We start from the raw sequence: 17,607 nt of genomic DNA, 5'->3' as shown, positions 1-17,607 counted from the left end.
ATAGCTAAAAAATGATATTTTTAGAGTGGAAGTAATATTTTCACACAAGTAAGCATATACACATAATATTTGTTCATTACACAACTAACAAAAATGATACTTTTCCAGTATAAAAATATTTTTAACATAAAAAATAATATTTTTCATAGGTCAGATCGTCCGTTATTCATTTAATAAAATTAATTCATGAGACGGTTTCACAAAAATTTATGTGAATCAAAATTATAACATTGTTCACCACATCTATACAAAACAAAAATAAACAGTATATCTCTTGATATATTATAGACTGACCAAAATACCATCATATCAAGTTCCTCTTGACATATTTGCCCTCCAAGTGGTCCACCACATCCAAATTCAATTATTTACAGTTAATTTAATTTAATCTAATCCCGTGTCAGAGTCAACAGCGATTTTAAAATAGAATTTAATCTAGCAGGTCGAAGTCTAATGTTTCAACTTCAATATGATTTTCGGTAACAAAAAAAAATAATATTCAATCAAATAGTAGGTTTTTTGTGAGACTGTCACACAAATCTTTATCTTTGAGATGTGTCAACCCTATCGATATTCACGATAAAAAGTAATACTCTTAACATAAAAAGTAATATTTTTTTATGGAGGACCCAAATAAGAGATCTGTCTCACAAAATACGACTCGTGAGATCGTCTCACACAAGTTTTGTCTCAACCAAAATATATATGTGCATGCCGCCTAATATAGTTTGAATATGTCTCTTATGATACAATCACACAAATTTATGTCAATAAGATGTATCGACACGGTTCATATATAAGATGAAAAGTAATATTTTTAAGAGTAAAAATATTTTTTTTCATGAGTTTGGTCGTATAAGAGATTCGTCTGACAAAATTGTAATGTAAAACGATTTCTTAGAAATTTCTATGATATGATTTTATGGTCTTTGAGCTATTAGGGAGCTAAGTACGTTGAAATATATATTATTAACAATATTTGATCTGCTCAATGTTTTTGGAAAAAAATTAAATTAATTTGATATCATTATTATTTTGATTTAATGGTCAAATGTAGTAAGATATATCATATATTAATGATGTTTGGCATGTGCTACACGCTTGTACATTTTTTTAATAATTAGTTTGATTTATATTTTAATCAGGGTCATGTCATGAGTTAAAAAATAAGGAGAGATTAAATTGTATTTTAAAATAATGAATTTAAAAAAAGAAGTAAACAAAAATATGAAAACCACTGTTGACTTTCGGTGTCTAAATTGATATTTTCTCCACTAAACTCAGGTTCTTTGAAGTAGATACCTACATTTTATTAATATATTTTAGTATAAAAAAAATAGAGTATAAATTTGGTTCTATTAAAAAAAATTAATAAATAGTAATAGATTTATATTTTTAGAATTTTTTTTGTTTATTGATTCAAGGAGAAGTTGGTTAAAAATCTCCAATCAAAATATTTTTTTGGGTTCACTCTCTATCCACAAAATTGTGGTACTATATCATACAAAATGTGGTACGCTTCATGTGGAAATAAATATATATGTACGACAGACAAATAAAGAAATGGATCACCATTTCTCGAAAGATATGCACTATACGCCAAAATGAATGTGGTGCATTTATCATATTAAATTAAATAAATAAAACCAAATTCATGATTTTAAATTCGTAAGATGTGAGATGAACAAAGTTTGATTGAATATTATAATCATTTTATATCAAGTCAACCAATCTTAATTGTAACCATGATAAATTTCAATACAAACAACACGATTTTCAATTGAAATACATTCCTCAAATCAATTTTTTTCCCCATCAAATCAAATCCATTATTCGGAACACAATATCAGGTTATATTTTGACGGATGGATTTGAAACTCGAGATTTTGAATACATAATAATAAATATATTAGTTTGCCTGACACGATCTACTTCACAATATATTTCAAAATCCAAATGGTTATAATTTGAGTCATCGTAATATATTTCAAATTCATCGTAATATGAAATCATTTTTAAATCGTCCCTCAAATACTACTCAAATTCAAATTCTCTCGTCTAAACGCAACCTTTGACAATTTACACATAGTTTATCAAGTAAATAACAAAGGATTAGTGTGATGTATATAAGATTCATTAAAATAGTTTTGTACTTATTATTTTATTTACTTATGTAAGGAAAAAATATTAAGATCAGCAAAGGGCCCACAATTAAATAATCCCATTGAATTACTGTATGCAGAAGGCCCACATAATATGTGGCTTTAAATCCCCGTGGGACGGAAGATTCTTTTAATTTTCAGTTTACGCCATAAATTTATCCCAAATTTGAGTATATTACAGCCTTGGAGATAATAAATATTGGGAAATATATAAATAAGATTTATAAAAACGATATTATTTATATTTAGAAAAATGAATATAACATGTTTCTTGTTTAAGTTGGTCGGGAAGATTATTACAATTGGAACTCGAAGTTAAGATATCGTCTTAAATTTGAGATATTAATGTGAGATTAGTATAATATAACATGTTTTTTGGTATGAGCTTTTGCGCATTATTTTTTTTTGGTATATTTATGTTGAGTAGATTTCTTGTGAGACATTCTCACGAATCTTTATCTGTGAGACGGGTCAACCTTACCGATATTCACAATAAAAAGTAATAATTTTTCATAGATGACCCAAATAAGAGATCCGTTATGTATTAAATTTATTAAATAAGGTAAAATGCTTTTTAAAGTAAATATTTGAAATGCTCCAAAATTTTGTGAAACGGAGACGTCAGCCCTACCAAGCCGGGTCTCTCACGTCACGATCTGGATCCATAGGCAGGGTTGGCATTATATGTAGGGGCTTCATGAAAATGATGTGTCTTTGTATTAACTCGGCCCAATTACGATTGTTTTTGTACTTGGCCTTGTGAGAGGAAATACCCATGATTTCTAGATCCATTCACCATTTTGCCTAGTTAGGTTTGTATATTTTAAACCCTGTTTTTATCATTTTGGTCGTATTTGGAACGATAAATTTGATTTGGATATAATTTGAAAGTACACACAGTCTGGATATATTTAGAATTCATTATAATTATTATTGAAATATATAACTTGATGTTGATTGGGTTTGAAGTTTACTTGAATTTTGTTAATCAGAACAAGTAAAAATTTAAAATTTATCATACCAAATTCATCACTCCAGACGCTATACACACACGCGCGCGCGTGTGTGGATCGAAGATAGCAATTTAGAGGAGGGAATGAATGAAAAGTTATGCAATCTATGTAAAATAATGATAAGTTTAAGTTGTGTGGATCGAAGATAACAATTTAGAGAGGTTGTTGCTCTCTTTGCCATAATCCTGCAGATTCAACTTGTCATGTCTTTTTCTATTGTCCAGCTGTGTGTTGTTTCTGGAATGATAATGATATTTGGGGGAGTTTTAAGAAGATCGGGGGTCATGATGTGAAGGAGATATGTTTGAGGTTGATGGCTCATACGACTAGGGAAGATTTCGAGGAGTTTTTGTGCCAGGCGTGGTTGGTATGGGGGTGCTATGTGTCAGGCCGTTCATGACAAGGAGAACCCAGAGATGGGACCTCCTTCAACTAGTGCATCTTCTTACCAAGAAGATTATCGCCAGGCCACTAGCGAGTTCTCCAATTTCCGAGCCCCATTTGTGATATCCTATCCGACAGTTTTGACAGTCCCTGCCTGAAGGATATCATCGACTAGATGTGGATGCTAGCTTTAATGATACGATTAATAGACGTAGCTTAAAACTTGTGTTCTCAAATCACAATGGTCAGGGGATGATCGCTTTTGGTCAAACTTTACCAAAGCCTGATTCCATAGTACTCAGGGAATTGTTTGCAATCAGAGAAGGTATGCTCTTCGCCATTTATAAAGATTTCCCTCAAGTTCGCGTCTTTTTCGACTCACTTTTGATAATGCAAGCAGTCACACTGCAATCAAGTGATTTGAGTTATGTTGGTTATTGTGCACAAGAGATAATTTTTCTGAGCTATATTGTATGGTCTTTCCATGCGATAGAAACGGCCAATGAAGTGGCACAATCTTTTGCGAAATTTGTTATTTCTTCTCCTACATCTTTTCTTTGGGTGTCTGAGAATTTCTCTATGTGGTTGGAATGACTTGTAATACGAGACATTGCTACTCATTGATAAATATTACAAGTTTCTTGTGAATAAAGCTAAAAAATCTCTATGATGAATGAAAGAAAATTTAGATTTCTATAAAGTTGGATTTTTAAAACTCTAAGAAAATATATTTTTATACTAGACTCATATAATATAAAATTTTAGATTAAATATTTAGACTTTTAAACTTGATAAAAATCATAAAAAAAATGTAGAGGTTCAATGTTGCACGAGTTCGCTCACCATCTTCTTTTGAGTTTCCATTCACCCCGTGATGTAGAAAATTTAAAAAAAATGTCATAGGCGGCTTAAATTGATAAAATAAGATATCCCCTCAAAGACAGCGTCGTTTTGACGCGATTACGTAGAAAAGATCTCATCCGTCCATCGGAAAACGGCTCTAAATCCTCTCCCCTTCCCAAAAAGCCCTAAATTCTCCATGCCCTGCATCCACAATTGACAATCCCTATATAAGCACACCCCAGCTTTTTCGCTCTCAGCCCCGGCTCTCTGCTTTATTTCACCTAAATCTGTGCTATCTTCTCCGATCGACCTTCGCCGCCGAGGATGTCGGACGAGGAGCATCATTTCGAGTCCAAGGCTGACGCCGGAGCATCGAAGACATATCCTCAGCAAGCTGGAACCATCCGTAAGAACGGTTATATAGTCATCAAGAGCCGCCCTTGCAAGGTTCATTTTTTTTCTCATTCGTTTTATGCAATTAAAGGTGTGAGTATTGTATTTATTGATTTGAATTTCACGTGTATGATTTTACTGTGTACCCGTGCGTATCTTTATTTGTTTTTTTAGATCTGAGTAATTATTTTGTTGTCTAATTATGGTGAGAATTACGTTGTTTTGTTTGTATTTGGGCTTTATGTTGTTTATCAATGTTGGTTTTGAATTTTATGATTTATTTCCGTCAACAATTTTTGGCAAAGTTTTACTTTTTGTTGGTGTTGTGGTTTGTATTACTGGATATGTACCTTTAGATCTGACTCGTATGAACTTATGATTCTTCTGTAAGTTTATTCCCGAGTTTCAAATACTAGTTTTGAACACCTTATGTACTTGCACAGTTTGCATCACAGGATTGACATAAGAATTTAGAGAAGTGGGGATGTTGAATATCGCATTTTCGGTAAAATCATAAGTGAAGGTTGACTTTTTGTTCCTCCTATGATGTGAGGGGCGAACCCATCTGCCCTTCCGAAGCGCTGCGATTAAGGGTTTTGAGGAAAGTAAATGTGCAATTTAGAAAATTGAGGACTACTTGTAAGTGCTCGCTCTAGAAAGAAAATAGGTGCGTGCAATTTAGGGCACCGAGTAGAAAATTAGAAACAAACTAAATAATACACTTGCTTTTATGGAATAAATTGGATTAAAATTGTGGTTAAGGTCATGCATGTTCTTGTTACGATTGCTTTCGTCACTTCCAATGTCTCTGCATTTGGTAATTATGTCGGGCATCTATTGAGTGCTTACTGTATGCGTATTTATTGCAGGTTGTGGAAGTTTCAACCTCCAAAACTGGGAAGCACGGGCATGCTAAGTGTCACTTTGTTGCTATTGACATCTTTACTTCTAAGAAGCTCGAAGATATTGTCCCCTCCTCCCATAACTGCGACGTAATCTTATTTACTTTGATTTTGTGCTTTTAATTCAATTCTGTTATTTGTTCTGGAGAGTGTTGATAATGATTTTTACTAAATTACAGGTTCCGCATGTCAATCGCACTGACTACCAGCTTATTGATATCTCTGAGGATGGATTTGTACGTGATTGATTACCTTTTCTATTATTTTTATCACTTTATTATGCCAGCAAACATTGTGTAATAGCCTGATAATTAAATGTTGTAGGTGAGCTTGCTCACTGAGAATGGTAACACTAAGGATGACCTTAAGCTTCCAACTGATGAATCTCTCCTTACCCAGGTTAGATTTATTTCAAGCTGTTATTTGATGTCTTAGAAATCACCTTTTATCAATTATCATACGTTTGATCTTTGGTCGGGGCCAAAAATTGTCTTGCACTAACCTCTTCGATGGGCTGGGGTCGATCAGATAAAGAAATTTTGAAATTTTATGTATAATTTTTCTGTTATGACAAGTTTCACCTTCCAAATTCCATTCAATCATTCCTATCCCCCCCCTGTTGTGTGACCCTTCCTTTCCCAAATATCTGCCTGCGCATGTCCTTAATTGTATTTATATTTGCGTCTCCTTGCTATCTTTGAACTCTAGTCGTGCAAGAAAAATAATTATTTATTAATCTGTTAATAATATTTTCTATTTATGCTGACATACAGATTAAAGATGGGTTTGCTGAGGGGAAGGATCTTGTTGTGAGTGTTATGTCTGCCATGGGAGAGGAGCAGATCTGCGCCCTCAAGGATATTGGTCCCAAGTAGCTTGTTTGCTAGCTGGGATTGCTCCATGGTTTTACTCTACAATGAAATAGAAGTTATAGTTCAGATTTTAGTAAATGATAGGAGGACGGACTATCGAGCCATCACAATGGTATGGAATTATCAGACCGAATGGACGATGGTTTGTGCCCTCGACTATTAAGTGACTACCTTTTTCGTATTCCTGGCTTCGTCATGCGACACTTGCCTGTCTTTTTATTATATCCCTTGTTTTTAAATTTTTTTCTCAGAGCTGTTTGAATTTCATATTGTTTATTATAATGTGGGGGAGTGAATTGGATTTGGCAGCAACTTTATTAGTTTTGTTGCATTGCTTGTTAATGATTCCCATGTTACATTTGTGGTTCCCGCCATATTTTATTGACAACTTAATGATATTTCTTATATTTCATTGATAATTATTGTCTTAATTTCCAATTTTGTGGGAAAAAATATAACGAGTGTGATTTTGTTCCAAATCTTTGATATTATATATTTGAAGTTTGGAGGGCCAAACGCGAGAAAAGTTGATAGAACATAAATTGAACAATAACGCTATTTTTCTTTTGTATAAAGCTTTTATAACTTCAAATATTAGAAGTTTTGTGAACTTCGTTTTGAATGAGTATTTTAAAAATATTTTTAGAGTTTTTTCACTTTTAAATAAAGCTGTATTTTAATAAGATTTTTAGAAAATGTTTTAGAAAAATGTTTTATAAAAACGTTTTTTAAATATACTTTTAAATAACGAGATGTATTTTTTTTATATATTTAAAATAAAAAATATAAATTAAACGATACTTAAAAAGTTTTTGTAAAATAATTATTTAATATTTTGAAATTATTTTTAGCAATAAAATAATTTTTTTAAAATAATTGTTTGAACACTTTTTCAACTCGATTAACATTTTTGTATCATAATAATTATTCAAACACACATGTTTATCGTTAAAATAATTTTTAAAATGTGGGGAAAAACACTTTTATAAAAATATCTCACGAAAGTCTGTATATATGCAAACCTCTCCAATCTAATGGGGGAGCCCAGTCATATGTTTATATATATATAAATTATTAAGTTTTTTGTGAGATAGTCTCACATATCTTTATTTATAAGATGAGTCAATCATGTCTATGTTTACAATAATAAATAATATTTTGACATAAAAAATAATACTTTTGACTTGAATGACCTAAATAAGATATCCGTATCACAAAATAAACTCATAAACTGTCTCACAAAATTTGTGTATATAACAAAACTTATTTGATTACCTTTTAGAAGACAAATGAAGGATACTCAACTATATATATACAATATTTTAAAAAATTATAACTATTAGCGTCTTATACACATGTGTGCTTATATAAATATTTATTTTTAGTAACAACATATTTTGTGATATATATTTGTTTTAGAACCTAAGAATTTTTTTATGTTTTATTTGAATAAATTTTGGCTTAATTGTTTGGTTTTAGTGAGTTAATATAATTTTATTTTATTTGTAAATTGGATTAACTTGTGGTTAGACTCTTGATTAATTTTTTTTTTCACTTTTGAATTCTGGATCAACTTGTGGATAAAAAATAAATAAAATAGGGAGAGATGGAATTATGTAGAGTTTATCTACAAGAGAATCTCTTCTATAAAATAGATCAACAATTCAATCAAACAAAACTATTTTCTATGTGAAAGATTCCATCAAAAATTCGCATATGAATGACAGAATACTTTTACCCTTTGCTTCACTACACATACTTTAGAGTTTGTGACATTAAATCACAAGTTCCAAAATTGGGTTCATAATCCATATTAAATATGTTTTCTAGACCTCTCTTGCTTAATAATGGAGCAAAAATTTGTGTGAGACGGCCTCACAGGTTGTATTTTGTGAGACAGATCTCTTATTTGTGTCATCCATGAAAAAATATTACTTTTTATGCTAAGAGTATTACTTTTTATTGTGAATTTCGGCAGGGTTGACCCGTCTCACAGATAAAGATTCGTGAGACCGTATCACAAAAGACCTACTCTAATAATGGATTGTAATAAATATATTAAACGAGTATGTATCTTTTGAGACAGGTCGATCTTGTTTATACATATGGTGAAATAAAACTTTTTAATCGACTGAGTGAGAGATCTTTCTAACACAATTGACTCATAAAACGATCTCATATGAATTTTTGTGATATTGAATAACCTCCTCTTTTCATTTGGTGTTCTAGTCTCTTTGGTCTGACCAAAACAATTGAATCAACTTGGACTAAACAACCCAGAAATTAAACAAATAAACAGATGATTTATAGGGAATAATAATCATGATAAATCTATCGGATCCAAAAACAAAAATTTAGACGAATAATAATAAGACAAACAAAAGCATGAAAGTATATAATATTAATTAATACGATGTCATTGACAGTAACAAACCAATTTGCAGGGTTATAATCGTCTATTCCATTATATTTTGACATTTATTACGTATGCTTCTATGTAATTAAATATCAAAGCTTCCCCTTTCTAATCTTGATTTAAATCATTTCACATGCCCAACCACTATCGACTTAACTACGTTAGGAATTATGTTGTCCAAATTTACACACACACATATATTTATTTTTTGAATAAAGAATTTTGTTACTAAAATTATAATTTATATTGTCAATTTTCAGTTGTCGAGCACGCTCACTTCTTTTTAATTACGGAAAATTAAAATAAAGTCTTCTAATTCTTAAATATAAGAAGAGAGGTTGACAATTTTGAATATTCCATGAAATCAAAATTTACTTTTCATTAATATTTCACCTTTTTGAGTTTAATTCCAATTCTAAAAGTACGTAGTATGTACGGTAGGTGTGGATTATATATATATATATATATATATATATATATATATATATGTAAAATAATAGTAGGGAGTAAAATGTAATATGCTATATCTAAATGTCCTTTGTTGCAATAATACAAGAAAGATTTAGCCAACGCCAAAAAATGGAAACTTGACATAAAAATAGAGGCGACGACTTTTCTGAAAGAGCTCAAACTGAAACACAAAACAGCTTTTCTCTGTGTTCCTGCAAACCTTTTTTTCTTGCACGATTGGAGGGAACAAAGTCAAAGTCAAACTGAATCCTATGGCGGAGCACAACCCCACACCGCCGTCGTCCTCCAATCTTCGGACCACCTCTGTGCGACCTATGGTTACCTTGCCCTCCACGAGCTCGATTGAGAATTTGTTTGTTGGTGGCCCGGGGGTGAGCCCGGGCCCGATGACTTTGGTCTCCAGTTTCTTTGCTGAAAATGATCCCGACGCCGACTGCCGCTCCTTTTCTCAGCTTCTCTCCGGTGCGGTGACATCTCCTGCCGCGGTTCCTGATGTCAGGCAGAGCTTTACTGCGCATCCGCAGCAGGCTTCGAGAGAGGCCAGAGGTGGGAGTGGTGAATTCAGGTTTCAGCAGAGTAGGCCGGCGGGTTTGGCGGTGTCTCCGATGGCGGAATTCTTTACGATACCTCCAGGTTTGAGCCCCGCGAGCTTGCTTGATTCTCCGGGTTTCTCGTCGTATGCACAGGTACTTCTTTAGGCCTTTGATTTTGGTACAACATTCTTTTATTTAAAAACGATATACGTTTGCTGTGCTTGGCATGAATTTGATTTCAGTTTCGATTTAATAAAGGCTTTTAATTAGTTATTTTATTGGTAAGGGTGGATAGGAGATGAAAAAATCAGAGATAATTTTAGCAAATGATTGAATCTGAAAGGAAAAAACTGAAATAATATACATGGAATGAAGATCTGGAGATTGGTAAATCTTCTTGATGGTTATCTTGTCGCTAAAGACTTGTTTTGACTTTTCTTATGAGCTACAGAAAAATACTGTAAACGCGGGAGCATATTGAATTCATGGAAATTTTTTGTGCCGATGGGTGGAACCAAGTATTTATTTGACAAAATATCGGGAAAGATTTAGTGGAAAAAGTTTCAAGATCAATAGATCTTTTATTGGGTTGTAAGCAATCATTCTTATTATTGAATTACATAAGTTGTGTGGTATATGTCAGAACATGCTTCATTTTCGAAGATGTAACCTTATTGCAATCGTGGCATTGGTGTGCCGTTTGGCACTAGGATATTTGGGAGTTAAGGATTATAAGTGGAGGGATGCAGGAATTTGGTTGCAATTTGTTGAGGGTGCCTGTTATGATCCTGTCCAAAGACTTTTTCTATCTCATTAGATTCTTATGAATTATCTATCAGTCAATGAATCTTTTATCTCCATCGACGCATAGATTGAACGTTTCTTGATGATTCTACTGCCTAGGAGTGATTTATACTTGGGTGTAGATATTGGAATTTGGGGGATGAGGGCGAAATGGGACAAGGGGGTGACTTGGGATTGACTGAATTGAGCCCGAAACTCGTGGTTCAACCCCTCCGGCCTCCTTATAGGTATTTGTTAATAGGACAGTATAATTTGAGTTGTTCTAGGACGATTTTTGATTAGTTTGTCTCTAGTAGGTAGAGCTGGTATTTATGTTGATTTTTTGAGGATGTTATTAAATTGTCTTGCATGGTGATATTTGTTTGTGATTTACTCGAATGCGTCAGGGCCTATTTGGATCATCGCATCAACAAATCATGGCTCAGATTTCGGCTCAATCGCAGATGCACATCCAACCCCCATACCCATCTTTGTCCTCGGCTCCGGCTTCGTCACTTCTGCATTTGCAGCCACCAATTTTGCAGCAACCAATACCTCATATTTCCGATTCTAACCATATAAAGGAGTTGTCTGATGTTTCTCAGTCTGATCAGAAACCTCAGCCTTCAAACATCACCGTCGATAAACCTTCAGATGATGGATACAACTGGCGGAAATATGGACAGAAACAAGTTAAGGGGAGTGAATATCCTCGGAGCTATTATAAATGTACACATACAAATTGTCCGGTCAAGAAGAAAGTCGAACGATCCTTGGATGGCCAAATAACTGAAATCATATACAAAGGCCAACACAACCACGCCCCGCCTAGTAAGCGTGCAAGAGATACTGGAAACCCAAGTTCTGAAACAGGATTCGAGGTTCAAACCGGAAATAACAGGCCTAGGCATGAAGATGAAGTTATTCCAGATCATACATCTGCATCAAGTGACAGTGATGAAACAGGCGAACCTGAAAATAGGTTAGATGGAAGAGATGAAGATGAACCCGAATTCAAAAGAAGGTACACTGTTTTCCAGTGGATTATGATCTTAGACTCGATTGTTCTGCATTTCCCCTGATAAGGATTGTCTGACTACACTCGTGCAGGAACACTGAGGTCCAGACATCGGAGCAATCATCAAACCATCGCACGGTTACAGAGCCTAGAATCGTAGTGCAAACAACTAGCGAAGTTGATCTTTTAGATGATGGTTATAGGTGGCGAAAATATGGCCAGAAGGTTGTTAAAGGGAACCCTTATCCAAGGTGAAATCTTTTTTCGTTCTTTACTTTTAATTTCAAAAACTCTAAATTCTTGTAAGGGGTCGAGCTCAAGAAGCTCACGAGCCCAACATGAAGAAACTCGTGCTTGGGTCCACAAATTAATCTTAAATCCATTAACTGGCTCACAAGCTCGTGAACAACTCAAATCGAGTTCGAGCTTGTCCAATAAACTCTAGCTTAAAGAATCTTAAGCTCGATTGAGCAATGGTGGAACCTGTTCGACTCACCTAACTTGCTTTACGACCAATTGAACCATTTTTTAAATGTGTAGACAATTGACCACCTTTTGCTATGCTTCATCCACTTATACCGTGTTTGCGGCAACTTGATATAGTTTGCTCATATTTGCAGAAGTTACTACAAATGCACTAGTCCCGGATGCAATGTCCGCAAGCATGTTGAAAGAGCTGCAAACGATCCAAAAGCTGTCATAACGGCTTATGAAGGAAAACACACCCACGATGTACCAGCTGCTAAAACAAGCAGCCATAGTACCGCCACCATGGCCTCTCAGTTAAGATCACAGAATGCTCTAATCAATAGAGCAACATCAAACAACAGTATTGAATTCGGGAGCAACGAACAACAACCTGTGGCATGTCTCCAATTTAAAGAAGAACAGATAACGTAGCTTTCTTAAAAAATGATACAAAAAAGGATTGGGGAACATGAAAAAGGTGATGATGCACCAGTGGTTGACTAGAATACTTTCGTGGAGGTCTGTTGTGCAATATTTGAGCTGTGTTTTTTATTCGGTATCGAGCATACAGAAGATACAGAAACTAGGTAATACAAATGGATTACACCACAAGATACAAAAAGCATGAGTTGGATAGGGTTGCTTGTATATTTAATGAATAGGAAACATTGGTGTTTGTGCTCTTGTATGTGCATTCTTTGTGTAAATTACAGATATTTTGTTGTGATATTGTTGCATTTGAAAATTAGTTGTGGGTTTTTTATTACTCTTTGGTTGTAAAGCCATTTACTCTTTTTTTTAGTCTTGGAGAATGTCAATTTTTCTCCTGTGTTTTTGGCATTACTTTTATGTGTTAATCTGAATGAAGTTGAATTACATCTAAAATAACATCTTGTGCGTGCATTTTGTCAGAAATTTGTTCGGTTTAATAAAAAATTGTCGGGACTGTTGCATTTTAATTGGATGGACCAGATTAGTCGAGATCGAAGTAAAATATCACAAGGATGTGTATCTTCACGATCGAATGGACCGATCGTGTCCCTCCGAGTGGAGTACCACATCATGAGGTTGTGATCCCTCACTAACAGATGCAATATGAACCTCCAGATCACGATCAAATGGACTAGGTTCAATAGATTTCAAAAAGTATTTTCGCCAATTACACACTCCAGCCAATCAAAAAACCCATCATTCTACCCGAGCATACAAGTACTTGCTTATGTGTTTACCTGCATATTTCTCCTTTTTTTCCTTTTATAAAGTGTGTTCGAAATTGTTGTATTCTAGTAGACAATTATCAAATCCCAATGTGCCATAAAATTTGCTTGAGATTGAGATTCTGGCGTACAACTTGTCGAAATGCTTTAAGAAACAGTGACTCGAAAGATAACAAATTAAAGAATCTTGAGTCCCTTGGGTATCAAGAAGTCAAGATTTCCTGAAATTCAACTCCTTGCTTTGGCCCAACATATTCCAGATGATTAATCTGTTTACAATTAGCAAACAACCTCTAGTTTCCCTTTCAGCTTTATTCATTACAGAGAGCAGTTGCAAGTGTTGGCATCAGTCCAAGATTTACAAGATCGATCTTGTTTAGTCGAACACAACACATAACTGTCTCAGGCAGTTCCTCGGTCTTTTGTGCCTGCAAGCCATCAATCTTGTTGATGATAACAGATATGCAACTCAAATTTTTTATATCATGCTGCAACAAAAGTATCATGTTTTGATTATTGTGTCACATAGGCAACCAAACAAGATATCTGACAGTCATTACTAGTTACTACCCTACAATTTTCTTCCAATAATTGCCCCAACCTGCATTTGATGTGAATCAAATGCATGACAATATCGGGGTGGACACTTTATGAAGTATAATACAAAGTTATGCAGAATTTAGAGGTTAACAGATCCTTGGAAGATTTATACTCAAAGAATCACCTGAATTGTTAGTCCAAGATCAAATATCCCGTTTTTTAATCTTTCTCTAAATGCTTGAAGTCCTTTCCTACATATATAGCTGAACCGATGTACGTCAAGGTCCATCTCAAAGTAATTAGGTCCCTGCAAAAACAAGAGTCAACCTGATGTTGGACTCGAAGCCAAAAACAAGAACCATTATGATGTTACAATTCAAGCTAAAAATTTAACAATATAATTGCTAGAATCTTTCTTTGACCGTATTCTCTTAAGTTTGAAACGAGGATCTATACCGTTTTAAAAAAAATACCTTGTAGAAAGAATGCTGGGGACGTGAAAGCACCGGTTTATCCTTGTATGCTTGCACAAGCTTCCTTTCTGCAGAACTCAAGCCAAGTTCTTCAGGATTTATGGGATTGACCATTATCTTTATCCTTTCTCTGTAAGGGACTACAGACTCCTTTGGAAATCCCTTCACCACTTCCATTTCATTTTTAACAAGTTTCTGTATTAATTTACCAAGTTAACACAGTCAACAAAATTTTGAAAATGTGCCAAAGATCATTCTCGCGCTAGCATTTCTTAAAAACATTTTAATGAAGGCATAAAACTTGGACAAACCTAAGTGATTAGAGCGATTATCAAAAGAACATAAGGCGAATCATAAATTTTTGTGTAGGAGTTGATCTTTAGTACCTTTATACTTTCCACAAATAAAGGAGAAGTTTCTTTCTCAAAATTTTCCAACAATTTGAAATATATCACAAGGTTTATCCCTTCCCCATCACTATCTCCATACATGGTAGCAGGATATGCAGGAAGCTGGCACAAAAAACATCAGAAGTTGACATGCATTTTCTTTGACTACATGCAAAACTTTCAAAGTCGAAGATATAAATAACTCTTTGCCTGTATGTTAACGATGAGGATTGAAGGTATTTCACATTCTGATCCGAGAAAGGGTAGCTCAATGAGCTGCGCAATGTGATGTATCTTCCGAGGGGAGGCAAATAAATCCATGCCAATAGGAACGTATGGGCTGTGATTGGGAGCAGGATACTTCTTCTTATCTCTGGAGTCAAGAAAGCATGCTCGAATTACTAAGCCATGGAAAGAAAGCTAAAAATCATGATGTTTTCAAAGTTAATTGAAAACACACCTGAAATAATTCTCCCCGCGTAGCTTAAAGGCAGAAGGTGGAACAGGGCACCAGCAGCATTGATTTGGCTTCTCCTCCAATGAGACTGGAATTAGGAAACCTGCTCTAGGATGATCTAAACACCTCTTGGAGGAACCTGTAACTATACTCATATTAATTTAATTCGGTCATCGTATTTGTCATTAAGTATACTGAATAACATTCATGATACTAGTTATTTTACTTTTATGGAGATCTATCTGACCATCTTCATCATTATGCTTCCTCTTTACAGCATTCACCATAAATAATGCCTTCTTTCGTATTGATGTTGATCCTGAAAATGCTGGAGCCCGATTTAAGTCCGACACATTCTCTGAAGAACGAAACTGCGTTAATGAATGGTCTGGTTTGCTTTCTTCGTATTTATCTCCGAAATGCTCTAAATCCACTACCATCCTCTTGCTGCAGGTTTCTTCAGCTTTTGCCAGGCATGAATTATGAACAATTTGTTTCTTGTTAATGTCATATTTTACGTATTCTTCACTACTAGAAAAAACTTCGGTTTTACAGCAATTTCTCTTTTGTTGATTGCATCCATTGTCTGTGAAGCATGAGTTGCTTTCATTTTGAGTCACGGGGCTTTTTGATGTTCTCAAGGTTGCACTGTCTAATAACATGAAACCATCTGCCAGCAAAGTCGAAAAGATTACCAAATAAGAACTCGCTTGGTGGCAAATTGTAAGGGATGCATAAATTTATTCAAAAGAACCTCCATCAACGCTAACAAAATCATCTTCAGCATCAGAATCAAGGACGCTTCTAGAATCGAACCATTCTTCCTCTTGCCGCTTTTCTGCTAAAAGAAATCAATAAATATTCTATCAGCTTAACTTTTAACGGGATTTATGAACTCCATTCATCAAGTAGCAAAAGAAACTTATAACCAAAGTTTTCGACATAATCACAATAAAAGTCATGTATTCCTTGTAATCTCTTATCTGTGCCTCACAGTTCATATCTTTACTCTTGTATTAAGACACCCCAAATTATATAGATGGAAACTTCAAGTGAATGCTAAATGCCCATGATATGCTAGTGTTCATTCAGCGTTAAAGTTTTAATCAAGAAAATCTCAGATATAGGATTGAGTTTAGGTACCATTTGGGCCAACTTCTTTATGGTTCCTCTGCAACCGATCAGGCGGATGGAAACTGCAATTTGGCACCTGAGATCTCCTGAAGCTCGTCGTTTCCCGGTTATCAGTGTCATTCATAACAAAATCTCGGAAAGTAAAGTCACCACTGTAAACTTCCCCATCCATATTGTGGCCTATCGAAGTTGATGGGGCGACCTTCCTGCGAAACTTGCATGACTTATACAAGTACTTTGCCTTGGATTTCAGTTTTTTATGCGGCTTTGATGCACAGCCACCCATGATCGTAACTAAATTTCACAAAGCCAAGTAAATGCTTCCCTCATATCAGTTACTGAATTCAAGAGTTCGGTCGAAACCTTGAACTCCAGGCAACCCTGCCCTGTTAGCAGACATGTAATAGGATTTTTCATTGATGTAAGATGCTAATGAGAATCAAATACAATCTCTATAATTTTATTTTTATCACCGCAAGTCAAAAGAACTGCGAAAATACTATTCTAACAGAAACGTTTACATAGCATGAAAACAGGACAAGAACTGACGTTTACAGCAAAAACATTTATCATATGCAAAACAAATTCACAGGCCTGAACTGATCAAGTTCAACAAGAACTGATTATTTCAAACTTGAATTACCTTAAACATCAAAGATGTAACATAATAAAATCAAGAAAACGGATTCTGCTTCAAAAGAAGTACAAAAGTGCTAGCTTCCCGTAGCCTTGATGCATCAAATATAATATCTGCACAGCACTGTGGGTGGGGGATTGGCTTATGTGAAAGCATGAGTAGCTTGAGAATTTTCTCAATAAAAGGAGCAAGTTCATGAAAAAACACTGCCGAATTTTGACCAAACAACCCACCCATAAGAATGACTCCCCAAGGCAAAAAAGTTGGTGTCACATATAATTGAAGTTTACCAAAAAAATAAAATAAAATACTTGACAAGAATTGAACTTGGCCCTTCTCCTCGTGCATAATGTTAACGAACAGTTGGTGTATCATTTTCAAGAATTATACGTAAAAACTATTAATAAATAATAACATATATGTCGAGGAAAGGAACTTCAAAAATACAAAGAAAGAAAGGAAGGTATTCCAATGATTAAGTTATGTACTGTCGTTATACTAA

At 34.4% G+C, this 17,607-nt stretch overlaps 3 protein-coding genes across 8 annotated transcripts; 2 read left to right on the top strand and 1 right to left on the bottom strand.

Moving 5' to 3' along the window:
* Positions 1 to 4,597: 4,597 nt before the first annotated feature.
* On the top strand, positions 4,598 to 6,925 carry LOC140979907 (eukaryotic translation initiation factor 5A-2-like). Its single transcript, XM_073445554.1, has 5 exons — positions 4,598 to 4,849; positions 5,665 to 5,787; positions 5,877 to 5,933; positions 6,022 to 6,096; positions 6,471 to 6,925. Exons 1-5 carry the CDS (start codon positions 4,727 to 4,729, stop codon positions 6,570 to 6,572), a joined length of 480 nt encoding a protein of 159 aa, XP_073301655.1. The 5' UTR covers positions 4,598 to 4,726; the 3' UTR covers positions 6,573 to 6,925.
* Positions 6,926 to 9,568: 2,643 nt separating this feature from the next.
* On the top strand, positions 9,569 to 13,024 carry LOC140979685 (probable WRKY transcription factor 3). The gene is made up of 4 exons (XM_073445195.1): positions 9,569 to 10,142; positions 11,180 to 11,796; positions 11,883 to 12,041; positions 12,411 to 13,024. Exons 1-4 carry the CDS (start codon positions 9,708 to 9,710, stop codon positions 12,688 to 12,690), a joined length of 1,491 nt encoding a protein of 496 aa, XP_073301296.1. The 5' UTR covers positions 9,569 to 9,707; the 3' UTR covers positions 12,691 to 13,024.
* A 524-nt stretch (positions 13,025 to 13,548) lies between these two features.
* Positions 13,549 to 17,401, bottom strand: LOC140978051 (uncharacterized). 6 transcript variants are annotated; one of them, XM_073442802.1, is made up of 10 exons: positions 17,112 to 17,401; positions 16,478 to 16,854; positions 16,089 to 16,175; positions 15,561 to 16,004; positions 15,338 to 15,479; positions 15,088 to 15,250; positions 14,875 to 15,000; positions 14,489 to 14,683; positions 14,200 to 14,322; positions 13,549 to 13,903 (listed from the first exon to the last, which is right to left on the bottom strand). In XM_073442802.1, exons 2-10 carry the CDS (start codon positions 16,752 to 16,754, stop codon positions 13,787 to 13,789), a joined length of 1,674 nt encoding a protein of 557 aa, XP_073298903.1. In that variant the 5' UTR covers positions 16,755 to 16,854; positions 17,112 to 17,401; the 3' UTR covers positions 13,549 to 13,786. The 6 variants fall into 6 exon arrangements, with proteins under 6 accessions (XP_073298903.1, XP_073298904.1, XP_073298902.1 ...); XM_073442803.1 differs by having other exon boundaries at positions 16,089 to 16,172; positions 16,478 to 16,849; XM_073442801.1 differs by having other exon boundaries at positions 16,478 to 16,849; positions 17,112 to 17,400.
* Positions 17,402 to 17,607: the final 206 nt, after the last annotated feature.

Source organism: Primulina huaijiensis, chromosome 6, assembly GCF_012295235.1.
Source record: "Primulina huaijiensis isolate GDHJ02 chromosome 6, ASM1229523v2, whole genome shotgun sequence".
Classification (NCBI taxonomy): Eukaryota; Viridiplantae; Streptophyta; class Magnoliopsida; order Lamiales; family Gesneriaceae; genus Primulina; species Primulina huaijiensis.
This window is presented reverse-complemented; position numbering and strand designations above follow the sequence as displayed.

Bases quoted from the DNA above. Each gene is read 5' to 3' on its own strand.
- LOC140978051 (XM_073442802.1), bottom strand. From the start codon at position 16,754: ATGGGTGGCTGTGCATCAAAGCCGCATAAAAAACTGAAATCCAAGGCA. The intron at 16,005-16,088 runs GTTCTTTTGAAT...CTTTGCTGGCAG, and splicing joins TTTTGTTAGCGTTGATGGAG to ATGGTTTCATGTTATTAGAC. The intron at 14,323-14,488 runs GTATTTTTTTTA...TTGTTTTTGCAG, and splicing joins CCCAGCATTCTTTCTACAAG to GGACCTAATTACTTTGAGAT.
- LOC140979907 (XM_073445554.1), top strand. From the start codon at position 4,727: ATGTCGGACGAGGAGCATCATTTCGAGTCCAAGGCTGACGCCGGAGCA. The intron at 5,788-5,876 runs GTAATCTTATTT...ACTAAATTACAG, and splicing joins CCTCCTCCCATAACTGCGAC to GTTCCGCATGTCAATCGCAC. The intron at 5,934-6,021 runs GTACGTGATTGA...TAAATGTTGTAG, and splicing joins ATATCTCTGAGGATGGATTT to GTGAGCTTGCTCACTGAGAA.
- LOC140979685 (XM_073445195.1), top strand. From the start codon at position 9,708: ATGGCGGAGCACAACCCCACACCGCCGTCGTCCTCCAATCTTCGGACC. The intron at 11,797-11,882 runs GTACACTGTTTT...ACACTCGTGCAG, and splicing joins GAACCCGAATTCAAAAGAAG to GAACACTGAGGTCCAGACAT. The intron at 12,042-12,410 runs GTGAAATCTTTT...TCATATTTGCAG, and splicing joins AAAGGGAACCCTTATCCAAG to AAGTTACTACAAATGCACTA.